Raw genomic sequence first — 23,724 nt, forward strand, 5'->3', positions numbered from 1 at the left:
TGTCAATAAACAGGCAGATCAGCAATCAGAATTTTGGCTTCATCTTGAGGCAATGTATCATTTGTGGGCAGGAAGAGGACCAAGGAGTTCTGGAGATTGGAATAAAGAAAGTGATACTCTCGGGCAGAGGTTGCATTCAAACTGATTAAGCCACTTGGGTTCATATTTTCCAGAAGCATATTCTGCAAAATGTCAGTCCCAGAATTTGTTTAAAGTTTTCATCCCTCAGTTATACACTGGTTCAAATCTGATACCTATATGTGCTTCCATCACCTTTATTTTAAAAGGGATAGTGGTCTGTCAGTCAAAACCAACCATTTCCCCCTCTATCCATACCTACACAGGTCCCAAACCCCACCTCTTCCTCTATTACATTGATGACTATATCGGCACCGCCTCTTGCTCCCCAGAGGAGCTTGCACAGTTCATCCACTTTACCAACACCTTCCACCCCAACCTCAAGTTCACCTGGGCCATCTCCAACACATCCTTCACCTTCCTGGACCTCTCAGTCTCCATCTCAGGTAACCAGCTAGAAACTGATGTCCATTTCAAGCCCACTGACTCCCACAGCTACCTAGAATACACCTCCTCCCACCCACCCTCCTGCAAAAATTCCATCCCCTATTCCCAATTCCTCCGCCTCCACCGCATCTGCTCCCAGGATGAGGCATTCCACTCCTGCACATCCCAGATGTCCACGTTCTTCAAGGGCCACAACTGTCCCCCCGCAGTGGTCGAGAACGCCTTTGACCTCGTCTCCCGCATTTTCCGCAACACATCCCTCACACCCCACCCCTGCCACAAACTCCCCCAGAGGATACCCCTCGTTCTCACATACCACCCCACCAACCTCCGGATACAACGCATCATCCTCCGACACTTCCGCCATCTACAATCCGACCCCACCACCCAAGCTATTTTTCCATCCCCACTCTTGTCTGCCTTCCAGAGAGACAACTCTCTCCGCAACTCCCTTGTCCGCTCCACACTCCCCTCCAACCCTACCACACCCGGCACCTTCCCCTGCAACCGCAGGAAGTGCTACACTTGCCCCCACACCTCCACCCTCACCCCTATCCCAGGCCCCAAGATGACTTTCCATATTAAGCAGATGTTCACCTGCACATCTGCCAATGTGGTATATTGTATCCATTGTACCCGGTGTGGCTTCCTCTACATTGGGGAAATCAAGCGGAGACTTGGGGACTGCTTTGCAGAACACTTCCGCTCGGTTCGCAATAAACAACTGCACCTCCCAGTCGCAAACCATTTCAACGCCCCCTCCCATTCCTCAGATGACATGTCCATCATGGGCCTCCTGCAGTGCCACAATGATGCCATCCGAAGGTAGCAGAAACAGCAACTCATATTCCGCTTGGGAACCCTGCAGCCCAATGGTATCAATGTGGACTTCACAAGCTTCAAAATCTCCCCTTCCCCCACTGCATCCCAAAACCAGCCCAGCTCTTCCCTCCCCCCACTGCTTCACAAAACCAGCCCAGCTCGTCCCCTCCCCCCACTGCATCCCAAAACCAGCCCAGCCTGTCTCTCCTTCCCTAACCTGTTCTTCCTCTCATGCATCCCTTCCTCCCACCTCAAGCCACACCTCCATTTCCTACCTACTAACCTCATCCTGCCTCCTTGACCTGTCCATCTTCCCTGGACTGACCTATCCCCTCCCTACCTCCCCACCTATACTCTCCTCTCCACCTATCTTCGTTTTTCTCCATCTTCGGTCCGCCTCCCCCTCTCTCCCGAGTTATTCCAGTTCCCTCTCCCCATCCCCCTCTCTGATGAAGGGTCTAGGCCCGAAATGTCAGCTTTTGTGCTCCTGAGATGCTGCTTGGCCTCCTGTGTTCATCCAGCTCCACACTTTGTTATCTCGGATTTCCCCCTCTTCCGATGGTTTCTACATGATTTAACATCTATCTCAGTTTTTTTTACATTGGTCTACCAGGTTTTATTGGATAAAATCTGTTTATAGAAATGATAAATGTTGGAAATACTCAGCAGCTTAGGCAGAATTTATGAAGAGAAAAGGAGAGCATAATTTTATGAGTCAGAGTCACATAGGTCAACAGCACAGAAAAAGGCCCTTTCACACAGGCCTTTGCTTGTCACAAATAAGCACAAACAATTTTAATCCCATTTTCCATCTCTTGGCCCATGGCCTTGAATGCCTTGGCTTTTCATCTGGAAGGGAGGTGCATGTGATATTGGCTCACCAGCCTCTCAGTGTGTTCCTCCCTTCAGCCTCTTTTCGAGGATGTGGAGTATTGGACAAGGCCAGAAGAGTCACAACACCCGGTTATAGTCCCCCTGGTTTATTTGAAATCACAAACTTTCAAAGCTTTACTCCTGTTTCAGCTGTAAGTGAGAGGGGTAGTATCAGTAACAAATTTAAAATTAATTTTAAATCAGTAAAAATAAGTAACAAGTCTTTTCCTTATAAACTCTGAGTCTGATACTACCTCGCTCGCTAACACCTGAAGGAGGAGCAAAGCTCCAAAAGCTTATGTTTTCAAATAAACCTGTTGGACAAGAACCTGGTGTCATGTTTAAGGAAGTAGCTCTTTGACAGCTGTCACATTCCATCTGCCTTTGGGCTGATGGACCCAACGTTAAATAAAGTACCAATCAAGAACACTTCACTTACTACGTGGATTGCCGGAGAGGTGGATGGGCCCCTTGAATGTAGCTGGAGCCTCAAATTGGCCTGGTAATGACCACCAAAGGGCTTGTCCGAAAGCACAGAGACACAGCTTGCAAAGCAATCCAGAGTGCTATAGTCACAGAGATAATGGGAACTGCAGATGCTGGAGAATTCCAAGACAATAAAATGTGAGGCTGGATGAACACAGCAGGCCCAGCAGCATCTCAGGAGCACAAAAGCTGACGTTTCGGGCCTAGACTCTCTGATGAAGCGTCTAGGCCCGAAACGTCAGCTTTTGTGCTCCTGAGATGCTGCTTGGCCTGCTGTGTTCATCCAGCCTCACATTTTATTATCTTGCTATAGTCACAGGCCATCTTGTGAAAGGACTTCCCTTCTGCTAAGTTGGGCAGACAGCTGTGACTAATATTTATTTTGTACAAGTTTTTCAGAAAATGGTTCCATCTTAAGTGATCCTTGTAGTTTCCCCCACCTACAGCATTAACATTGACCGCTCCCACTGTGGCTGCCAGTTACCTTGAACTTTACACACTCCCATTGACCCTCCTGTGTCATAAATCACACTAACTGTTTAACTCTAGGAATTAGCTCTAGAGTTAGCTCCTAGATAAGCTTCCTAAAATCTCTGTGTCCTACCACAGGTTTCTGATCTGGAATTTACTCAACATTGAAAAATCAAGAGCTGGATCTAAAATTCAGCCAATGTTTTACTTCAGTAATTGTACAATGACCTTGATTGTCTCATTCAATACTTCAAGATTTTTGTGTTCAAGTGATAATGCTTTCTGATTTTCAGATATTGGACATATTGTTTTTCTTAATATAAACAGGAATTGCAACATGGCCTCCTCCCTCCAGGCTAGGAAGCTTCTGATTCAGTCACTGGTCTTTCTTAAAAGACCCATTGAAAACTATGGTGTTTAGTAAAAAAAACAAATATTCACTACTTATATCACTCTCCTACCTTGATCTTTCATGGTCACTAATGGGATTACATCTGCTTCTTTTATGTTAGTCACACTGCTTAACAAGGATATGCATTGTTCTCACCTTAACTATTTTACCACTTGCTCTAAATATGCATACTGCAGGATTCACAATCATCCAGCAGTTGCATAAATCCAGAAACATGCATCATACTGGGAACACTGAGGCTATTGATGTCTTGGGCGTTATATAGTCTGGAATCAATCAGATGCTATATCATGATTGACTCGAATTGTGTAATGCAAGTAGATTCAACACATTCACCTGGGCAAGCTGGTTGTTTTTACTAATCTGCTAACGACATTGGATGAGCATTAATTTGTAGTACCTTGAATGACTTTCAAGGAAGACTTAATAGATTGTAGAATAAGTAATCAAAGGATGCTGAATTGTTGTCGTTACTTAATTTATTTTCACTTGCACACCTGGGCTGTATTTGGAACACATATTAAATACTATGCTCAATTTGAAATGAGGATTAAAAGTCTTCCCTTTGCTGATGTTAAACTTTTTCATCTGAAATAGTGAGAATTGCTGATGCTGGAGTCGGAGATAACACAATGTGGAGCTGGAGGAGCACAGCGGGCCAGGCAGCATCAGAGGAGCAGGAAAGTTGATGTTTCGGGTCTGGACTCTTCTTCAGAAAACTCTTCTCAAGGAGGGTCCTGACCCGAAACATCAACTTTCCTGCTCCTCTGATGCTGCCTGGCCCGCTATGCTCCTCCAGCTCCAAACTTTTTCACCTTGTTGCTTTACACTGAAATGATCAAGGATGAGAATTTCAGTTTCAATACACATTAAAATCTAAATAGAAAAATAAATAATTATTAATGTCAAGAGCAAGAAATACAGTAATTACATTCAAACATTTATTGCAAAAATAGTGACAGCTATCTCAGTTTTGTGTACAGAAGAGGTGCTAGGTGCAGTTAAGTGAGAGAATACAGTTGCTGCAGATTCTAGCAAATAACCCATACATTACAGGCTCAAATTTTAAGTTGTCTTGATATGACACGTGCTGATATTGATTGATCAGCTATTCAGTTGAGAAGCATGAGCATTAGAGTAGAATGGTGAAGCAATAAGCAAAAGCTTTAGAAAATATCATTATTCAAACTGTAATAAAATATTAGAATTAGATGCATGGCTACAAACCACAATCGCTGTGTCTTAGGGTATTCGATCATCAGGACATAATGCATAGCAAAGTTGGTTGCATGTACAAGATATGTAGGAGGGTATGCAAAATCATATATACACCAGTAAGGGATCTGCCCAATTTCACTGTGTTTAATATGATTAAATCTGTAAGTAAATCTGGTATTTTTTTGTCTGAAGAGAACGTCAAACCTTTTGGTTCTCGACTCATCAGGACAAACTCAAGAATGCCAAATTCCAAATAATGACAACAATTCATACTACAGGAGAAAGATGTTTGGAATGGTTGGTATGTAAAATCTGATTGGCCAAGGTATTGCCATGGAAAATACAACAACAGTGAACTGTAGCCCCCCCAAGTTCTAGCATTTGTTCTGATGAGCAGAAAATGAAATGTCTCAGCAGAATGCTTCTCTTCTCAATATCCAGGTTCTGTACTACTAAGTGACCATTTTATTTTAAAATCTTTTAGTTTTTTTTCAAATTTACTGAACATTAAAATCTAATAACTTGATTATACTTTTACCATCAGATTTAATACTTTTTCAGGCTGAGTTCTGCTTTGCTAGATTTTGGATGTAAGTTGCAATCCAAGGCTTGAACACACAAATTAAGGCTGACACTCCAGTGTAGGGAGTGCTGCAGTGTGGGAGGTGCTGTCTTTTGGTTGAGACCTAGGGCATAACTGCCTTCTTGCTGAATACCAAAGACCATACTGCACTATTTTGAAAAAGAGCAAGGAAGTTATCCCTGGTGACTTTGCCAATATTTAACTCTCAATCAACAACACTAAGACTTATTATTTGGTCACTACCACATTGCTGTTTGTGCAAATTTGTTAAATGCTGATTAGCTGCCACTGTTTCTGCATTACAACAGTTCAAAAAGTATTTCATTGTTTATAAAGTACTTTGAGGCATGCAGTTGTTGTGAAAGGAACTATATAAATACAAGTTTTTCTTTGTTTGCTTGTTTTAAGCTTCCCTCAAGGCAAGTTCACTTGTAGAATTGGATTATTACAGAACTTCCACTTGCTGCCACAATTCGGATCTATTTTCAGGTGTTGGGCACATTAGGAATTCATTAGGAATTCCTTCAAGAGATTTCTGCCTCGGAGGGTGCTCACCAAAATTAGCCAGCGTAATCCATGGTGCTGCAGCATTACCCAAGGCACCAAAGATGAAAAAGAGAGCTCCTCAAAGATTAGACAAACAACTCCAGAAAGATTAGTGCCACCATTTTATTTACCGCAGCAAATGAGCTGAATTCTTTATGCAATACAGACTTGTGCAGAAGAGAAAGTAGTGACAATTCCCGCACAAAAGACAGTCTTGTAATGAGATAGTGGCTTTCATCATGTCAAAAATTTTCATTTTTATTTGCACATGGGCATTACTGATAAGACTAGCATTTCTATTCCCATTCCTAATTAACCTTGAATTGAATGATTTGCTGGGCCTTATCAGAGGGCAGTTAAGAGTCAACAATATTGCTGTGGACCCAGAGTCATTTATAGAACAAGACGAGATAGAGATAGCAAGATAATGAAATGTGAGGCTGGATGAACACAGCAGGCCCAGCAGCATCTCAGGAGCACAAAAGCTGACGTTTCGGGCCTAGACCCATCATCAGAGAGGGGAATAGGGTGGGGGTTCTGGAATAAATAGGGAGAGAGGGGGAGGCGGACCCAAGATGGAGAGAAAAGAAGATAGGTGGAGAGGAGAGTATAGGTAGGGAGGGGATAGGTCAGTCCAGGGAAGATGGACAGGTCAAGGAGGTGTGATGAGGTTAGTAGGTAGGAGATGGAGGTGCGGCTTGGGGTGGGAGGAAGGGATGGGTGAAAGGAAGAACAGGTTAGGGAAGTAGAGACAGGTTGGACTGGTTTTGGGATGCAGAGGGTGGGGGGGAAGAGCTGGGCTGGTTGTGTGGTGCAGTGGGGGGAGGGGATGAACTGGGCTGGTTTTGGGATGCAGTGGGGGAAGGGGAGATTTTGAAGCTTGTGAAGTCCACATTGATACCATTGGGCTGCAGGGTTCCCAAGCGGAATATGAGTTGCTGTTCCTGCAACCTTTGGGTGGCATCATTGTGGCACTGCAGGAGGCCCATGATGGACATGTCATCTAAAGAATGGGAGAGGGAGCGGAAATGGTTTGCGACTGGGATGTGCAGTTGTTTATTGTGAACCGAGCGGAGGTGTTCTGCAAAGTGGTCCCCAAGCCTCTGCTTGGTTTCCCCAATGTAGAGGAAGCCACATCGGGTACAATGGATGCAGTATACCACATTGGCAGATGTGCAGGTGAACCTCTGCTTAATATGGAAAGTCATCTTGGGGCCTGGGATAGGGGTGAGGGAGGAGGTGTGGGGGCAAGTGTAGCATTTCCTGTGGTTGCAGGGAAAGGTGCCGGGTGTGGTGGGGTTGGAGGGCAGTGTGGAGCAAACAAGGGAGTCATGGAGAGAGTGGTCTCTCTGGAAAGCAGATAAGGGTGGGGATGGAAAAATGTCTTGGGTGGTGGGGTCAGATTGTAGATGGCGGAAGTGTCGGAGGATGATGCGTTGTATCCGGAGGTTGGTGGGGTGGTGTGTGAGAATGAGGGGGATCCTCTTTGGGGGCACCCGCATGGGCCCCAGCTATGCCTGCCTTTTTGTAGGTTACGTGGAACAGTCCCTCTTCCGCACCTACACAGGCCCCAAACCCCACCTCTTCCTCCGTTACATTGATGACTGTATCGGCGCCACCTCTTGCTCCCCAGAGGAGCTCGAACAGTTCATCCACTTCACCAACACCTTCCACCCCAACCTTCAGGGATAATGGGAACTGCAGATGCTGGAGAATCCAAGATAATGAAATGTGAGGCTGGATGAACACAGCAGGCCCAGCAGCATCTCAGGAGCACAACACCTGTCTCTGCCTCCCTAACCTGTTCTTCCTTTCACCCACCCCTTCCTCCCACCCCAAGCCACACCTCCATCTCCTACCTACTAACCTCATCCCACCTCCTTGACCTGTCCGTCTTCCCTGGACTGACCTATCCCCTCCCTACCTCCCCACCTATACTCTCCTCTCCACCTATCTTCTTTTCTCTCCATCTTGGGTCCGCCTCCCCCTCTCTCCCTATTTATTCCAGAACCCTCACCCTATCCCCCTCTCTGATGAAGGGTCTAGGCCCAAAACGTCAGCTTTTGTGCTCCTGAGATGCTGCTGGGCCTGCTGTGTTCATCCAGCCTCACATTTCATTATCTTGGATTCTCCAGCATCTGCAGTTCCCATTATCAGAGATAGAGATAGCAGACTTCTTTCCTTAAGGTACGCCAGTGATCCACATGGGTTTTACCATTAGGCCAGCTTTTAATTCCAATTTTTTTTAATTGAATTCAAACTTCACGCTCTGCCGTGGTGAGATTCAAAGCCACATTCCCAGGACATTAGTCTGTCCTTCTGGGTTACTAGACCAGTGACGTTATCGCTATGTCAGCGCCTGTCCATAGTCTGAAAAGCCCTACAGCTACTGAAACTCTTTGGAAATCCAGCCACTGCTATGTGGTAGAAAATATGGATGCCAATCTGCACACAAATACCTCCAACTAACAGGCAAGCGGCAACTAGATTTTTTGTGTTTTCTTTTAGTAATGTTGATTAAATCTCCAACTAACAAGCAAGTGGCAACCAGATATTTTGTGTTTTTTTTTAGAGATGTCGATTAGGGATAAATATTGTCTGGGACATTAGGGATAAGGTCCCTGCTGTTCTGTAAAATATTACTATAGAATTTTTTTGTCCACTAAAGAGAAATTGAGGCTTGGTTTAACATTTCAATCAAAAGCAGGACCTCTCAAAATTAGATCACTTAGATCAACTAGTCAATTAGTATATCATGAAACAATATATTGGGCTATTTTATATGCAGCTTATTTCGTTCTGATAAACTGCAAGCATTACCAAAATATTAATGTGTTATTTCTTGCTCCCTGACTCGAACATGAAAGGATGATGGGATCTGATGATTCATTATGTAATTAATATTCACAATATTTTATCTCTAAACAATTCATTTATAGCTAATGGATTTTATTAATGTCGCAATTAAGGGTGGGATGAAATCTCCCTGTCAATATTAGAAGTTGAATCTTCCCCTCAAAATAATCAGTCCTCTAAAATTAACAGAATGAAATTGATTTCACAATCTTTCAATATGTTGCCATAATGAAGAAACATTTCTCTCCAATAAGTGGCATAATTTTAAACATTTGTCATTAATGAGTAAATTAGTCATCAGAAAATTCAATTACGGAACACAGGTTTTAAATGTCTTACCACAGCCTGGGAGAACTTTTGGTTTGATCTATGTATTTGGGAGAAAAGTCCTTCACCTACCAATGCAGAGTATTATAATGGTAAAAACTGACAGTTTCCCCATCATTTCTCCATCAAAAAAACAGTTTATTAAGTGAGATCAAACAAGATGACAGTCGCTGTGTCCCACCCCCAACTCTATATTTGCCTGTTGAGAAGGAGGGGTAAGTCTTAATTAAATCCAATTCATTTATTCTTTTAAATGTTGAGATAAATGATCAATCATGATTTAGAATGGTGGAGAATACTCAAGGGGTTGAACAGTCTGTTCCTGTCCCATTTTCCTATGCTTTATGATATTCAGCTAAAGGGAGATCTATTACATTGATTGGCAAAACTGAATGCCCACCGTATAGTTAGAGGCAAGGACAGGAAGGTGCTGGGTGGAGATTCAGTCACATTGATGTTCCCCTCCACCCACCCATCTAAGTCTCGTAGGTAGCAATCGAGGCCCTTGCGCAGCCAATTACTGTCAACCAAAGAGTCTCATCTTATCACCCCAGTATTCAAGCAAGGGCAGTTGCAGAAACTACCTTGTTGGGAGCCTGAAAAAACAATCTTAATGTGTTTGTTTGTGGAATCCCAGTGGAGTTCCTTGATTGAAGACCCTGGCATCATAAAGGGTGGGGTAGCTGCCCTTGCCCTACCTTCCACTCTCCCTCCCTTATACAGCCAGTGACCCCAGTCACAACTGTGGGAGTTGGCATCACACCTGTGGGCTGATCTTGAACAGTCATACTGTTCTTGTGATATTAACTCCTTGTCTGTCTACAGATGCTACAGGACCTGCTGGGTTTCTTTTCTGCTGTTCTGATTGCTGAATGTGTCTGACAATTTCCCATAGTCTACTCAACATTTGCCATAAAATATGAGAAAAACCCAAAATCTCAATAGTTCCTCATCTGAGTATGTATAAAACAAATCATTAACTTCAAAGAAAATATTTGTTATATACAAGTATGATAACATTTATTTACATTTCTTGTGATAGATTATAATACTGGAATCAATTGTACCGTAGTTAATCATCTGGAAGTACAGAACTTGAGCATTGCTATAGAGGATGCTTCCTTCACTACAAAAAGATGTTCTGCCTATAACATGATTGGATAATATGGTATATGGATTTCAGTCGTGGTGTAATGCTAGGCTTGTAGCCCATATGTTTCTACAATTGAACAACTTTTGCTGAAAACCCTGAGTTCACAAAGAATTATGTAGGCAACCAATTTAACATTGTCATTTGGGCCTAAAATGTGGTGCACTTCTGTGTACTGGAAGCTACATATATTAGTATACTGGGCCCTGTTCTTGCAGAGAGAGATAAAATATGTACGTGCCCTGTGTCTGTTTCAACTCAACAAACTAGGTGACACCTATTCGCTATGCCATTTCTCAAAGCCATGCCTTGACCGGTCAGAGTCAACCTACGTGATTTAAAATTTATACAAAGCTTGGCAAATAACTATTAATTGTCATTAACTGATGCATTGTCCCTGTCAAAGTATCTACCAAAGTTCACTTGTCAGCAAATCAGTGCTGTTCTTTCATGCAGTCTAAATGTTTTTGTTGTCTTTACATTGCTCTTCTTGTGAATTGTGAATGCAAGACTGTTCTCTGATAGTCAGGGGGCAAAGAAAAATATTTGCTTTGCATTGAACATTTTGATTCCTGCCTTCTTCAGATAGATTTCTTAATATGCATCAAACTAAATGCTGTAATGAATGGTATAAGATTGAGCAATGCTGGAATATTGAAGTTTGGAAAAGAAAGTTTCATATTACTTAACCTCAAAATTATGACATAAGACGGTAATGTCAGACCATGCAGCTTATTTGCTAAAAATTAGTCTTGCTGCAGTATTATTCGATGTAATACATGAACTAAAAACCCTGATATTGTTAAGATTTTGACAACAAACTACCAGAATTTCCCATCATTACCCATCTGCATATAACTGTGCCACTTCAGGCAGTGCTGTGAACTCCTGCTCTGACCACCCCTACACAATTACCAGTTTCACTGGTCACCAGTGGAATCAATTGATGTTATGAATATGTCCCCTCTTCTACTGTCTTTATTCAATGTTAAAAACACAGTTAAGCTATTCAATGAAGTGATCTGAGTTTTTAACTGTAATCAGAGTAATAACCATTTGTTGAGTGATTGATTTGACTCTGAAGTAATTTTCTGAAGAAGCATCCTGACCCAAAACGTCAGTTTTCCTGCTCCTCTAATGCTGCCTGGCCTGCTGTGTTTCTCCAGTTCCACACTGTATCATCTGTGAGCCCAGCATCAGCAGTTCTTACTGTCTCTCACTTGGAATGAACGTACTGGTCGTACTGGACCTCCATTTTGGAATAGACAAGGAGAGTCAGATTAGTATGTGTTATTCACCATTTTTGAGGGTTTTTGGATTGGCTAGTCACTGCACTTTGATGCAGGAAAACCTTACTGAAGAATATTGTAAGGGCCACTCTTGTGGCGAAGTGGTAGTGTCCCTACCCCAGATCAGGAGGCCCAGGTTCAAGTCCCACCTGCTGCAGAGGTGTATAATAACATCTCCAAACAGGTTGTTTAGAAAAATAAGTTAATTCTTACAACTATTGCAATCCATTGCCGTTCAGGAGAGGTAAGGTTTCCCACAATGAGATAATAATCCCTCAATAAGGCTGTCTCAAAAGTCAACAATGAGTACATTTGCAAGACCATCAAACTGCCAAATAGTATAGAACTTGGCATGTCTCTTTTTTTTTTCTGTAATTTTTGCCATGAACTGCAGAGCTGGGAAAATTGTGAATATGATAGTCAGGGTCTTGAGGCCTGTTATAAAGTCCCATTGTGAAATTTGTTAATAATAAATGAAACCAGTGCTGCACATGCTCATTTAGGGTTTTTTCCCCCTCTGATGGAGAGCTTCTTTAACTTTACAGAAATACTATGAGTACTATCTCTTGTGATTGCTGTTACACTACCAATCGCCTCCCCACTGACACACTCTCCCATTCACTTCCCATCCTCACCCCCACTTCATTGGACCGACTATTGGTACAGCTCAGCATTAAAATCAACAATTTTGGCGTGCTCTGAAATAATGAGTTAGGTGCTCCGTTGGAGTCCTTTCTCATGAGTAATTTAAGGATCAAACTGAAGGCCCAAATTCAATTGAGCCTCGGTCAGCTATGAGATAGGTCCTATTTGCATTTATTTTTAATATTGTAAACAGCTCCAGAGCAGGTCATGCTATGTCCACCATCAAATCCCAACAAACTGCTACACGGATCACCAAAGAGCTGCTAAGGAGCAAAGGAGTTGCTGGCTTTGACAAAGGCTTGGGTGTAACACTGCTAAAGTAGCAGCACGTGACAAAGTGTGCATTCATTAAAAAAAATGCCCATGACTGAGCTGACTAAAGCAACTGAGTTATACGAAAACAACGCATTTAGCAGTGCCTCTGATGTATAAGAGGATGGAAGGCATACACAAAAAGTAGAGTGTAAGAAATGAAAGCTGGATTAACATGGTTCTGGCTGCTTCAGTGAGAAAAGAGTTTCCAGCTGTATTCCATCCATTTCTTCTGTTACATTTTTTCTTGAATCAGATGAAATTTTCTCAGTGGAAAAACCCTGCAGGCACCTCGGCTGAGTCGAAAAGGCAAATTGGAACAAACTGAAATCATTCTTCCAAAAATAATGGAATAATGTAACAAAATGAGTGATCTGTACACTTGGAATGTTTCCCACTCATTTAAGTTGAAATTTCCAGTTAACTGTCTTAGAACATTTACTTTAAATGGAATGATTGTTTTTAAAACAGACATGATAGTTTCATTCTTTTAACTGTATGAGAACTATATTATTTTTACTGTTAAGGAGTGAAACAATTTGAACTTATAGTTACAATTAATATGATAAAAATGGGTTTCAAATATTTCCTATGCAACATGCGTTCAACTCATTTCCATGAAGATTTGTTTGTGGCATAGAAAATGTAAGTTCTAATTTTCTGTACTACGATATGACATAAAAGCAGAAATTCAATAATTTCACAGTTAGTCACTTAGAAGCAAAACACAGGGAATGCTGGAAATCTAAAATAAAAGTATAAAATTATGGATGAACTCAACTGGTCTGGTAGCATCTGTGAAGAGAGAAATGGAGCTTTGACTCCAATATAATGCTTCTTCAGAATTCATCCTGAGCTTGGTAAGAGTTCAAATGATCCCTATATTACTATTCTCATACTAGAGCACAGTTAACATAAGTGGGCATGAGTCAGCGGTCTGAGTTTGAAAAGTTTTCAGAAGTGTGGGAAATAAGCAGAGTACTGTTTTGGATGTTGCCTAATGCCCATGGGGACAATGACCCAGAAGGAAATATCTTCCTTTCCTTACCCCCCCCCCCCCCCAAACTTTTTTAAAACTGGCCACTTTACTCACTACAGTATAACATCAATAGCATCTGTTTGAGTAAACCCAAGTTTGTTTTACATGCACATAGAAGATTAACCCCTGTTGAACTCTCTCGTTCTCTGAGTTACAAGTTTGCATCGCTGTTATACAGTTACTCAGCCCATTTTGGCAGGATGTTTCTCACATCAAACACAGCTTATCACTAGCTGGACACACAACTCCCACAGCTATGTCCCCAGACAACATACATGTGTATGATCAAATCATGCTCTTCCAATGGCTGAGCACTGCTTTCCACCAGCAGTTTTGCAGCGTTCCTCCGAGACTGTCTCTCAAACTCTCACTTTCACTATAGCTTTGAAAATTTGACCGTTACCGTTGATTCAGGCACTCAAGCAGTTGTACAATGATTTCTTAATATGAACGCACCAAAGCAATGCTTTAACCCTCATGTTCCCAATTCATAGTGTGGCACATCTGGCCTACTCACCACCCTCCCTAAAGTTGGTAAGCCCTCCCTGCACAATGCCCCTGACTTATTGGGATCCACTGGGCCCTTCATCCTGGGACTGGTAATAATCATACCAGTACACATTACCAAGCTCAGTCACTGCTGGAGCTGTCAGTCAATCAGAATGGCTGGCAAAGCTTGGGTGTTCCTGCCACGGAGTGGTTGAAGTCCCATTCATCAGTAAATTTATCTCCTACAGCCTGTTATAGCAATAGGCCAGGGTTGTTCTGAGTCTGTTGGCTGGCTGCTGACTCTACATCTGGGGCTCAAGGCTACCTCCCCACCCTACCTATTGTCTCTTCTGCTACACTCTGGTGCCTATCTCTCTTTCAAACTCTTTACTCCTTTCTCCATCTACGTGTCCTTGAAAGACTCCTTTATCTGTTGCCTTCTGAAGTGCCATCCCCAGTTTATAACTAAAATATTATTTTCTTCTAATTTTCTCCATCATTTTCATCTTTGACTGCGGCTTCAATTTACATCTCAATACCATCCGGCAAGATGGAGGCGGAGGAGGACGCTGTACCTGGAGCTTCTCTGCTCCACATGTTCTTTTTCTTTTTTTCTCTCTTAGCAGTCCTAGAGCAGTGCATGGGGAAGTGAGTCCCGCAGCATTGTGCGGGGACGTGAGTCTCGGAGATCCGGGAGAGGAGAAGTGACTCGCGGAGCAGCGCTGCTTACGTTGGTGAAGCTGGTTACTGGTGCAGAGCGAGACTGTTGCCAGCCTGGGGTTTGGCATGGATGATCAGACCACATGCTCACTGAGCTGCTGCAATGCAATTTCAATCTGAAATTCTTTACCGGGCTGTAATATCAATCCTTTAACAATGTTATAGCTATCTTACTTCTAACTTATTGCTATCTTACTTCTAACTTATTTTTTAGCCACTGTAAGCAATGTTGCTACTTTTCTTGTTATTCCTCTCTTGTATACAAGATTTGTACCTAGATATTTCTACCTAAGATGGTGCCATTAGGGGCAGCCATTGTAAAACATTCTTACTGTACTCCGGCACTCCTGTATTGAAGTACATGTGAAAATAAAGAACATTCTATTCTAATTCTCCAATACTACACAATACCACAGTGCCAAAGATTAACCAGCAGGAAGCCCATTGCAGGGTGTATTTTAAATAACATCATAGTTTCCAAAAAATACTTCCTACAATTCCCGCATGGCATATTGTGCGCTTCTATTGTGAGTAGCAGAAAATAGGGAAACCAAACCAAAATGTGGCGATGTAATGAAACAATTGTCTAAGTCATTTTCGGTAAAACTGACCAATTTAACTAAAAAAATCAGCAACTTGGAAAATCCCTGATCCGTCCTCCTCCAACTTTGCCTTACTGGTTTTCATTGTTCTGTAATACAATGAAAGGATGGAGAGCTGGTTGGGGCTGTTGCGAGGGTCTTGGTATCATTGATGGTCCCAAAAAGGATCACTTTCTTTCCATATATCCTTGAAGTGATTGATGCAAACTCAGAAATTTACCAAATTGTGGTTCAGTTTCATTTTTCCATTTATTTTCTGTGGTTCCTGATACATCACGAAATTATTTGCTATTGATCCTACCAATTCATTAGGCATTGATATGGGTGTACTGTTCTTTTTTCACTCATATGTTACAATTTATTATAACCAGATAAAGAAACATGAAGTGGTTCCATTTTCAATCTCCCTGGTTGGACTAAACACAGACTTAAGTTCATTTTAGTACAAGGTTGTACTTCACTCTCATATAAGAGTAGCTACTCAATGTTTACAGAATCAGAAATTGACCAATTCTAAGTCATTTCTAAATAAAATAAAGGGTATTTCATTTACAAATAATTTTGAAAGACATAATAAAGATTAAGCATACATATACACAGGTGAGAAGTTAAAAAGAGATAGTGTTTGATAGATAAAAAACATAAAATTTAAAGCCTTTAGGGTGTCCCTAAGGTGTAAAGTTTTTAACCTGAGACAGTTGTACTTAGTCGGTACCTTGAATCATTAGCAGTATCAAACATTTCAATTGTTCTTTGAGTTCTTGATGTTTTTCTTTTGATCAGTTCTGTGACCAGGTAATTTTCCTTCATATGAGGCTAAGAGAACACTTTTCCAAACTGTTTCCAGTTCTGCCATTAAAAACCCTCTGCTAGAAGCAGTTACTTGAAATATAGACTCTGTGTGTATTTCCACACACAAGTTCATTTTTCCAAGCTGGATGATTGGAGGTGATGTATTTAATCTGCCATATGTGAAACTTAACTTAAGGTGTGAGTCAAAGCAAGAATTGAAGAATGCCTGATTTGGGGCATTAGTTTTGGTATCTTTTGATCAAAAGGCACTTTCAGTGCTGACAGTTTTATTTATTCCACACTGATTTCATGAAAGCTTGACCGGCCTGTATGGTCAGATGATTGCTGTGATCATTTTACGTAAATGTTTTGTCCCTTGTTTTATCTATGTAACGCTCAGGTATTAAAACAAGATGGTGGAATTTGAAAATTAAAAGTCCATATTTTATTAGCATCATGACAGTATTCCTTAAAAGTTTAACTCATTCAGACATCAGATTATTTTTCACTTCCAATGCATGTTATTTAGAGTTTGCTTGAAGTAGCCATGGTTAAGGTAGTTAGTGGAGAAAATGCTAATAGGTAATGGACTTCAATCTTACTCAAAACGGAGGATTTAAAATTTCCCTTTACAATTGAAGTTCAACTTTGAAGCTTTTCTTTGTGGCCAACTGCTTAAATTTCTGCCTTATACTTAAGAGATCAAAGATAAGTATTTAATGTCCATATAATCAGTGTGATGCACAATATAATCTTGACGTCAACTAATTTATGCCAATATCTCTTTCTTATTCAGTTTTGTTAAAAAAAAAACAGACTTCTTAAATGTCAGTTGTAACGTTAACCAAGAACCAGGGCTTTACTGAGCTGAGGGTCTAGTGGTGCAGACATAGACTCTCTACAGTTCTTGAGTAGATTTGTAGCTTGGGTTGAGGATGCTGTGGTTGGTTCACTAGCAACAAAAAGTACTCACTCGTCTCCATTTACACGGATAAAGAGAACCACTGGTTCGATTAGGACATCAGGATTCCTAGGACAGACCAAACAAAGAATTTCTAGAGGCTTGGTTCTCCACCAAGAAGGTCATCAATAAACACATAGAATATATATACACCACTCCAAAGAAAAACTGGAAATGAAGCAACCAATTCCAACTGACCCCAGAGTTTAAATACTAGGTGGGAAAACACAACAGCACATCACCAGAGGCTGATGATGTTACCCAGCAGGATAATGAAACATCTGCGAACTAACGAACAAGCTCGGTGAGTCAACCAACCACAGTAGACTCGCTACATCTGGGTTCAAGTCTCCATCTTCCTCACAGATGTGCCATAGCATATGTACGCAAGTCGATTAAAAGTAATTTCAAATAAACAATCAAATGTGAGCAGTCAGGTAAATTATTCCATTTGAATGCAGTACGCTAACCTGAAACTTTATTGAGCTCATAATACAAGAACTCTGTTACATCACATCCACAATCTCATACAACTATCGCTTCAAATGGTTTCCTCAAAACCCTACACCAATCCTACTTCTGATCTCTACATTTCTACAAAGTGGCATGTTACCAATGAACTGTATTACGTCAAAAGGTCCACAACATGGCATTGAACACATCAACATAATATAAAGAAGATACTTTTGTTATATCTCAAACTCTACTATACAGAGAGGGTGAATAGGCTGGGCCTATTTTCCCTGGATCATCGGAGGCTGAGGGGTGACATCATAGATGCTTATAAAATCATGAGGGGCATAGATAGAGTAAATAGATAACATCTTTTCCTCGAGGTTGGGGGAGTCCAAAATTAGAGGCCATAGGTTTAAGGTGAGGGGGAAAAACTTAAAAGGGACCAAAGGGGCAACTTTTTCAGATAGAGAGTGGTTGTGTGTATAGAATGTGCTGCTATTGGAAGTGATGGAGGACTGGTACAATTACAACATTTAAAAGACATCTGGATATGTTATGAATAGGAAAGGTTTAGAGGGATTTGGGCCAAATGTTGGAAATGAGACTAGCATCTAAGTCAGCATATGAGTTGGTCCAAAGTCTATTTCCGTGCTGTACATCTCTATGGCTCTATGACTGTATGCTAATCATTCTGTTTCCATAACTATATGGTTTGCTTGAGCTCATCACTCACTTTGTTACTGTAAAAACACTGACCAGAAAATCTTTGTGGTCAGAGATAATGGGAACTGCAGATGCTGGAGAATCCAAGATAACAAAGTGTGGAGCTGGATGAACACAGCAGGCCAAGCAGCATCTTAGGAGCACAAAAGCTGACGTTAGGATGCTGCTTGGCCTGCTGTGTTCATCCAACTCCACACTTTGTTATCCAGAAAATCTTTTCCCTGCATTGGGAAGACATGAATCAGTGACCTTCATGCATTACTTCAGATCCTCATCTTTGCTATATGCCAGCGCCGCAACACCTACTTGTTCAGCAAAGCTGAAAATTATTCTGCCTTTCTGGGTGTTGTTCCCACAAAGAGCCAAGCCATTGAAGTACATGGGAAGTGTAAACTCAAATTTCCACTACTGTTATTCTATTGTTTTGACTGTGCAACTAAATGTGAAGCACTATTCTTTGATGGTTAAATGGATTAGGCTTTGAGTAAATGTAATCTTTTTCAACTTTATCTGTAGCCAAATTAACATCATTTCTGAAGCATATGTGTTGCTAATTGTTCATTGATGTACAGTAATTGACATCTTTTGACAAGCTTCCTTTTGATATTCTCCTCCCACTGCCTGTTTGGCCAACTTCTCATTTTTATAAGCTGCATCCTCTGATTCCATTGTCCCATACATGTTTTGGTATCATCTGCAAATTTGGCCATCTTACATTAGAATTATAAGTTCAAGTTACTAATGTAAATTAAAAACAGCAACATGCTCAGTGATATCCCACTCAATACTTAACTATCATGAGTGTCTCCCTGCACATTCATGGCATGCTATTCCTAATATTTTTTCTGCCATTTAGTCAATTCCATATAAATTCACAGGAAGTATAGGTGGGTTGAACTTATGATAATCTGCTTGGGGTGGTCAATTCCACAAAGAATTCAAGGAGGTTATCAGGCAGAATCTTCCTGATTTGAATACTATGTTTATTGATTTGTTTAAGGTCGGCATGGTTTTGTAACCGTATTAGTAATGGGGATAGTAGCAATAATAGTGAGTTTACAATAAACATTCTATTTGCTCTTTTAGGTTACCAAATGAGCCACCACTAGATAAAGGTTTAATTCCATGGCTGGGTCATGCCTTAGCATTTGGCAAGGACAGTGCCAAATTTTTATTGAAAATGAAGAAAAAATATGGCGATATCTTTACGGTAAGATCTATAATTTTGAGTCTAAACTGCATTAGCAATGTTTCAAATACATTTATTTCTATTTAATTCTGTTCAAAGTCAATTTTATTTTTGTCTTCCTCAGCTTGAGGCGGTGGTATAGTGGTATTTTCAATAAATAATAATTCGGGCTAATGCTAAATGGACAAAGGTTTGGATCCCACCAAAGGCAGGTGTTGAAATTTAAATTCAGTTAACAAATCTGGAACTAAATAAATCAAGATTAATGCTGAGCATGAAATCAATGGCATGACCACCTCCGTACCGAAGATATACTCCACCGTGTTGTGTGGCACTACCATCATTTTGATTTGGAGAGATTTCAAACAGATCTAGCAATTGCAACAGCAGAATTGTGCACAACGTCAATCTTTTTAGTTTCAAGTTCCTCATAAATTCCAGGCTACCATTACAAGCAAGAATCAGACATGGTTCTAGAGGTCTACAAGGGAGCCAGGAAGGAACTGAAGAATGGACTTAGGAGAGCTAGAAGGGGGTATGAGAAAACCTTAGCGGGTATGTTCAAGGAAAACCTCAATGTGTTCTCTGCTTATGTGAGGAACAGGAGGATGGCCAGAGTAAGGGTAGGGCCAATTCAGGGATAGTGGAGGGAACTTGTGCATGAAGTCAGAGGAGGTAGGGGAGGTTCTTAATGAATACTTTACTTCAGAATTCACCAGTGAAAGGGACCTTGACGTTTGTGAGGACAGCATAAAACAGGCAGATATGTTTGAACAGGTTGATGTTAGGAAGGAGGATATGCTAGAAATTTTGAAAAACATGAGGATAAAGAAGTCCCCTGGGCCAGACAGGATATACCCAAGGTTTATAGGGAAGAGTTTCCTACCCCTTAGATGATGATCTTTGTGTCCAGACTGTCTACTGGAGTAGACCAGATGATTGGAGGGTGGTAATTGTCATTCCCTCGTTGAAGAAAGGGAATAGGGAAAATCCTGGGAATGACACACCAGTCGGTCTTACTTCTGTGGTGGGCAAATTATTGAAGAAGATTCTGGGAGATAGTATTTATGATTATTTGGAAAAGCACAGTTTGATTAGGAATAGTCAGCCTGGCTTTGTGAGGGGCAGGCCATGCCTCACAAGCCTTATTGAATTCTTAGAGAATGTGACAAAACACATTGATGAAGGCAGACATGGTGTGGTGCATATGGATTTTACCAAGACATTTGATTATGTTCCCCATTTTATATCATTCAGAAAGTAAGGAGACATGGGATTCAGGGAAACTTAGCTGCCTGGATACAAAACTGGCTGGCCTATAGAAGACAGAGGGTGGTAGTGGATGGAAAGTTTTCAGCCTGGAGCACGGTCACCAGTGGTGTTCCGCAGGGATCAGTTCTGGGACTGCTGCTCTTTGTGATCCTTATAAATGACTTGGATGAGAAAGTGGAAGGGTGGGTTAGTAAATTTGCCGATAACACAAATGTTGGTGGAGTTGCGGACAGTGTGGAGGGCTGTTGTAGATTGCAATGGGACATTGACAGGATGCGGAGCTGAACAAGGAAGTGGCAAATGGAATTCAACCCAGAAAAGTGTGAAGTGATTCATTTTGGAAGGTCGAATTTGAATACAGAATAAGGGTTAATTGGCAGTGTGGAGGAACAGACAGATCTTGGGGTTCTCATCCATAGATCCCTCAAAGTTGCTATCCAAGGTGATAGGGCTATAAAGAAGACATATGGTGTGTTGGCTTTCATTGACGGGAATTAAGTCTAAGAGCCGTGAGGTTATACTGCATGTCTATAAAATCCTGGTGAGACCACACTTGGAATATTGTGTTCAGTTCTGGTCACCTCATTCTAGGAAGTTTGTGGAAGCTTTAGAGAAGATGCAGAGGATATTTACCAGGATGCTGTCTGGACCAAAGGGCAGGTCTTATGAGGAAAGGTTGAGAAAGCTAAGGCTTTTTTCATTGGAACAAAGAAGGATGAGAAGTGACTTGATAGAGGTGTACAAGATGATGAGAGGGAAAAATAGAATGGATAGTCAGAGACTTCTTCCCAGAGCGGAAATGACTATTATGAGGGGGCATAATTTTAAGGTGATTGGAGGATGGTGTAATGGAGATGTCAGAGGTAGGTTCTTTACACAGAGAATGGTGGGCATGTGGAATGCACTGCCAGCAGTGTGTGTGGGGTCAGACACTTTAGAGACTTTTGAGCAACTCTTGGATAGGCACATGGAAGATAATAAAATGTTGGGTATACAGGGTAGTTTGATCTTAGGAGCATAATATGTTGGCACCACATCGTGCACCGAAGGACCTGTACTATGCAGCACTGTTCTATATTCTGTGTTCTATGTTCTATGTTCTATCACAACCAAGCTGGGAAACGTGAAGAAAGCAGATGGGCATGACACAAGCAGAGGCAAGCATACTTAAAAATTTGGTGTTGATCCTGTGAAGCCACAACCCAGAACCACCTACATGCCAAACAGCAGAAGCAGCATGCAACAAACAGAAGTAAGCAAAGGGAAAATGAGGGTGACTACCCTTGTGATCACGATTTTGAAGCTGTCCAAGTTCAAGTGCAGCAAAATCCAATCAACTTTAAGGCTTGGGCTGATAAATGGCAATTAACATTAGCAACAAGAATGGCAAGATATGGCCATCTTCAAGAGAGAATCCAATGATCACCCTTTGATATTCAATGGCATTATCATTGCTGAATCCTCATAACCAATATCTTCAGGATCACAATTAATTCAAAACTGAACTGCACCAAGCAAGTAACTCACCAGCTGACTCCTCAAATCTTGCCAACAAGGCACAAGTTGGGAGTGTAATGAAAATACTTCCCACTTGTTTGTACGAATCTGGCTCAACAACATCCGGAAGTCTGCTTGATTGGAACCCCATCTAATATCTTCTACATTCTCTCCCTCGTAACAACACATAATAGCAGCTGTGTGTACTATCTACAAGAAGCACTGCAGCAACTCACCAATATTTCTTAAACAGCATATTCCAAAGTTGTGACCTTCACAGAAAGAAAAGGGTAGCAGTTGCATCACCTGCTATTTCCCAGAAAGCCACACACATATCACCATTTCTTTGCTGTAGCATGACCCAAAATCTGGAACTTACTCCTTAATAGCATTGTGGATTTACCTATACAAGGTGTATTGCACTGGAAGACAGGTGACCATCACCTTCTCAAGCACAAAAACAAAGTTACTAGAAAAGCTCAGTGGGTCTGGCAGCATCTGTGGAGGAGAAAACGTTATTAACGTTTTGAGTCCGGGCCCTCAGAAGGAAGGGTCGCTGGACCTGAAATGTCAACTCTGTTTTTTCCGCCACAGATGCTGGCAGACCTGCTGAGCTTTTCCAGCAACTTTGTTTTTGTTCCTGATTTACAGCATCCACAGTTATTTTAGTTTTTACCTTCTCAAGCGCAATTAGGAATGGGCAATAACTACTGGCCATGCCCACACCCAATGAATGAATTGCACTAAAACGATTGCATAGCTAATGGAAGAGCAGGTTTGTCATTTGGTTGGTCTTGGTTGCATATCTTTTCTTCTTCCACATCCTTAACCAACATAGCAGAGTTATGCTATAGTACAAAGAATAATTCTGGTAAAAATGTAAACCAATACACTATAACTTGTACCAGTCTAATATGAAGAACATTATTTTTACTATTATTAAATGACCTAATAGAGTGAATCCAATTTGCACTTATATGAAAGGAAAGTGATGCTTGAAATGTAATGTGCTGCCAAGTGAGGCAGATAAATTGAAAAACAAAATTCTGCTACCCATCATCACGAAAACAATTAAGTGTTAAGTTATATAGAATACTCTTAATGCTACAGTTCAGTTTTATAGAAGGTTCTTCAAGAAAGCTGAAAATTCTTAGAGAATGCTAACTTCTATTGCCATCTGGTGGTACTGAAAGTTAATTCAGTAAAGTAACCTGAGTGGAGAAAAAAATGTTAGAAGATGATTGACAATGTGATGCAGCAAAAATGTTCAAAAACAATGTTAAATAGTTTAAAGAAAACATTTCAAGCTTTTTTTCCTTCATTACAGGTAATTAAAATTATATTTAACAATTATCATTTTCTTAATGTCAGTATTAAAGGTAAAGTTGCCATTGCCCTATTGACCCATAGGTAGCTCTCCCATTAGGAGGGTGACTGGTAGTGGTTTAACCTGAAGGTCACCACGCCTC

At 41.2% G+C, this 23,724-nt stretch overlaps 1 protein-coding gene across 2 annotated transcripts in view; it reads left to right on the plus strand.

Moving 5' to 3' along the window:
• ptgis (prostaglandin I2 (prostacyclin) synthase) overlaps positions 1–23,724 on the plus strand; it is an 84,010-nt gene that overhangs the window by 12,381 nt on the left and 47,905 nt on the right. Inside the window, exon 2 of one of the 2 annotated variants that reach the window (XM_048549677.2) lies at positions 19,384–19,507. In XM_048549677.2, the coding sequence (XP_048405634.1) occupies positions 19,384–19,507 (124 nt within the window). Of the gene's footprint in view, positions 1–19,383; positions 19,508–21,919; positions 22,011–23,724 lie in introns of those variants that run through there. The other variant, XM_048549678.2, reaches the window with a different exon arrangement.

This window comes from Stegostoma tigrinum, chromosome 19, assembly GCF_030684315.1.
Source record: "Stegostoma tigrinum isolate sSteTig4 chromosome 19, sSteTig4.hap1, whole genome shotgun sequence".
NCBI classification, from domain to species: Eukaryota; Metazoa; Chordata; class Chondrichthyes; order Orectolobiformes; family Stegostomatidae; genus Stegostoma; species Stegostoma tigrinum.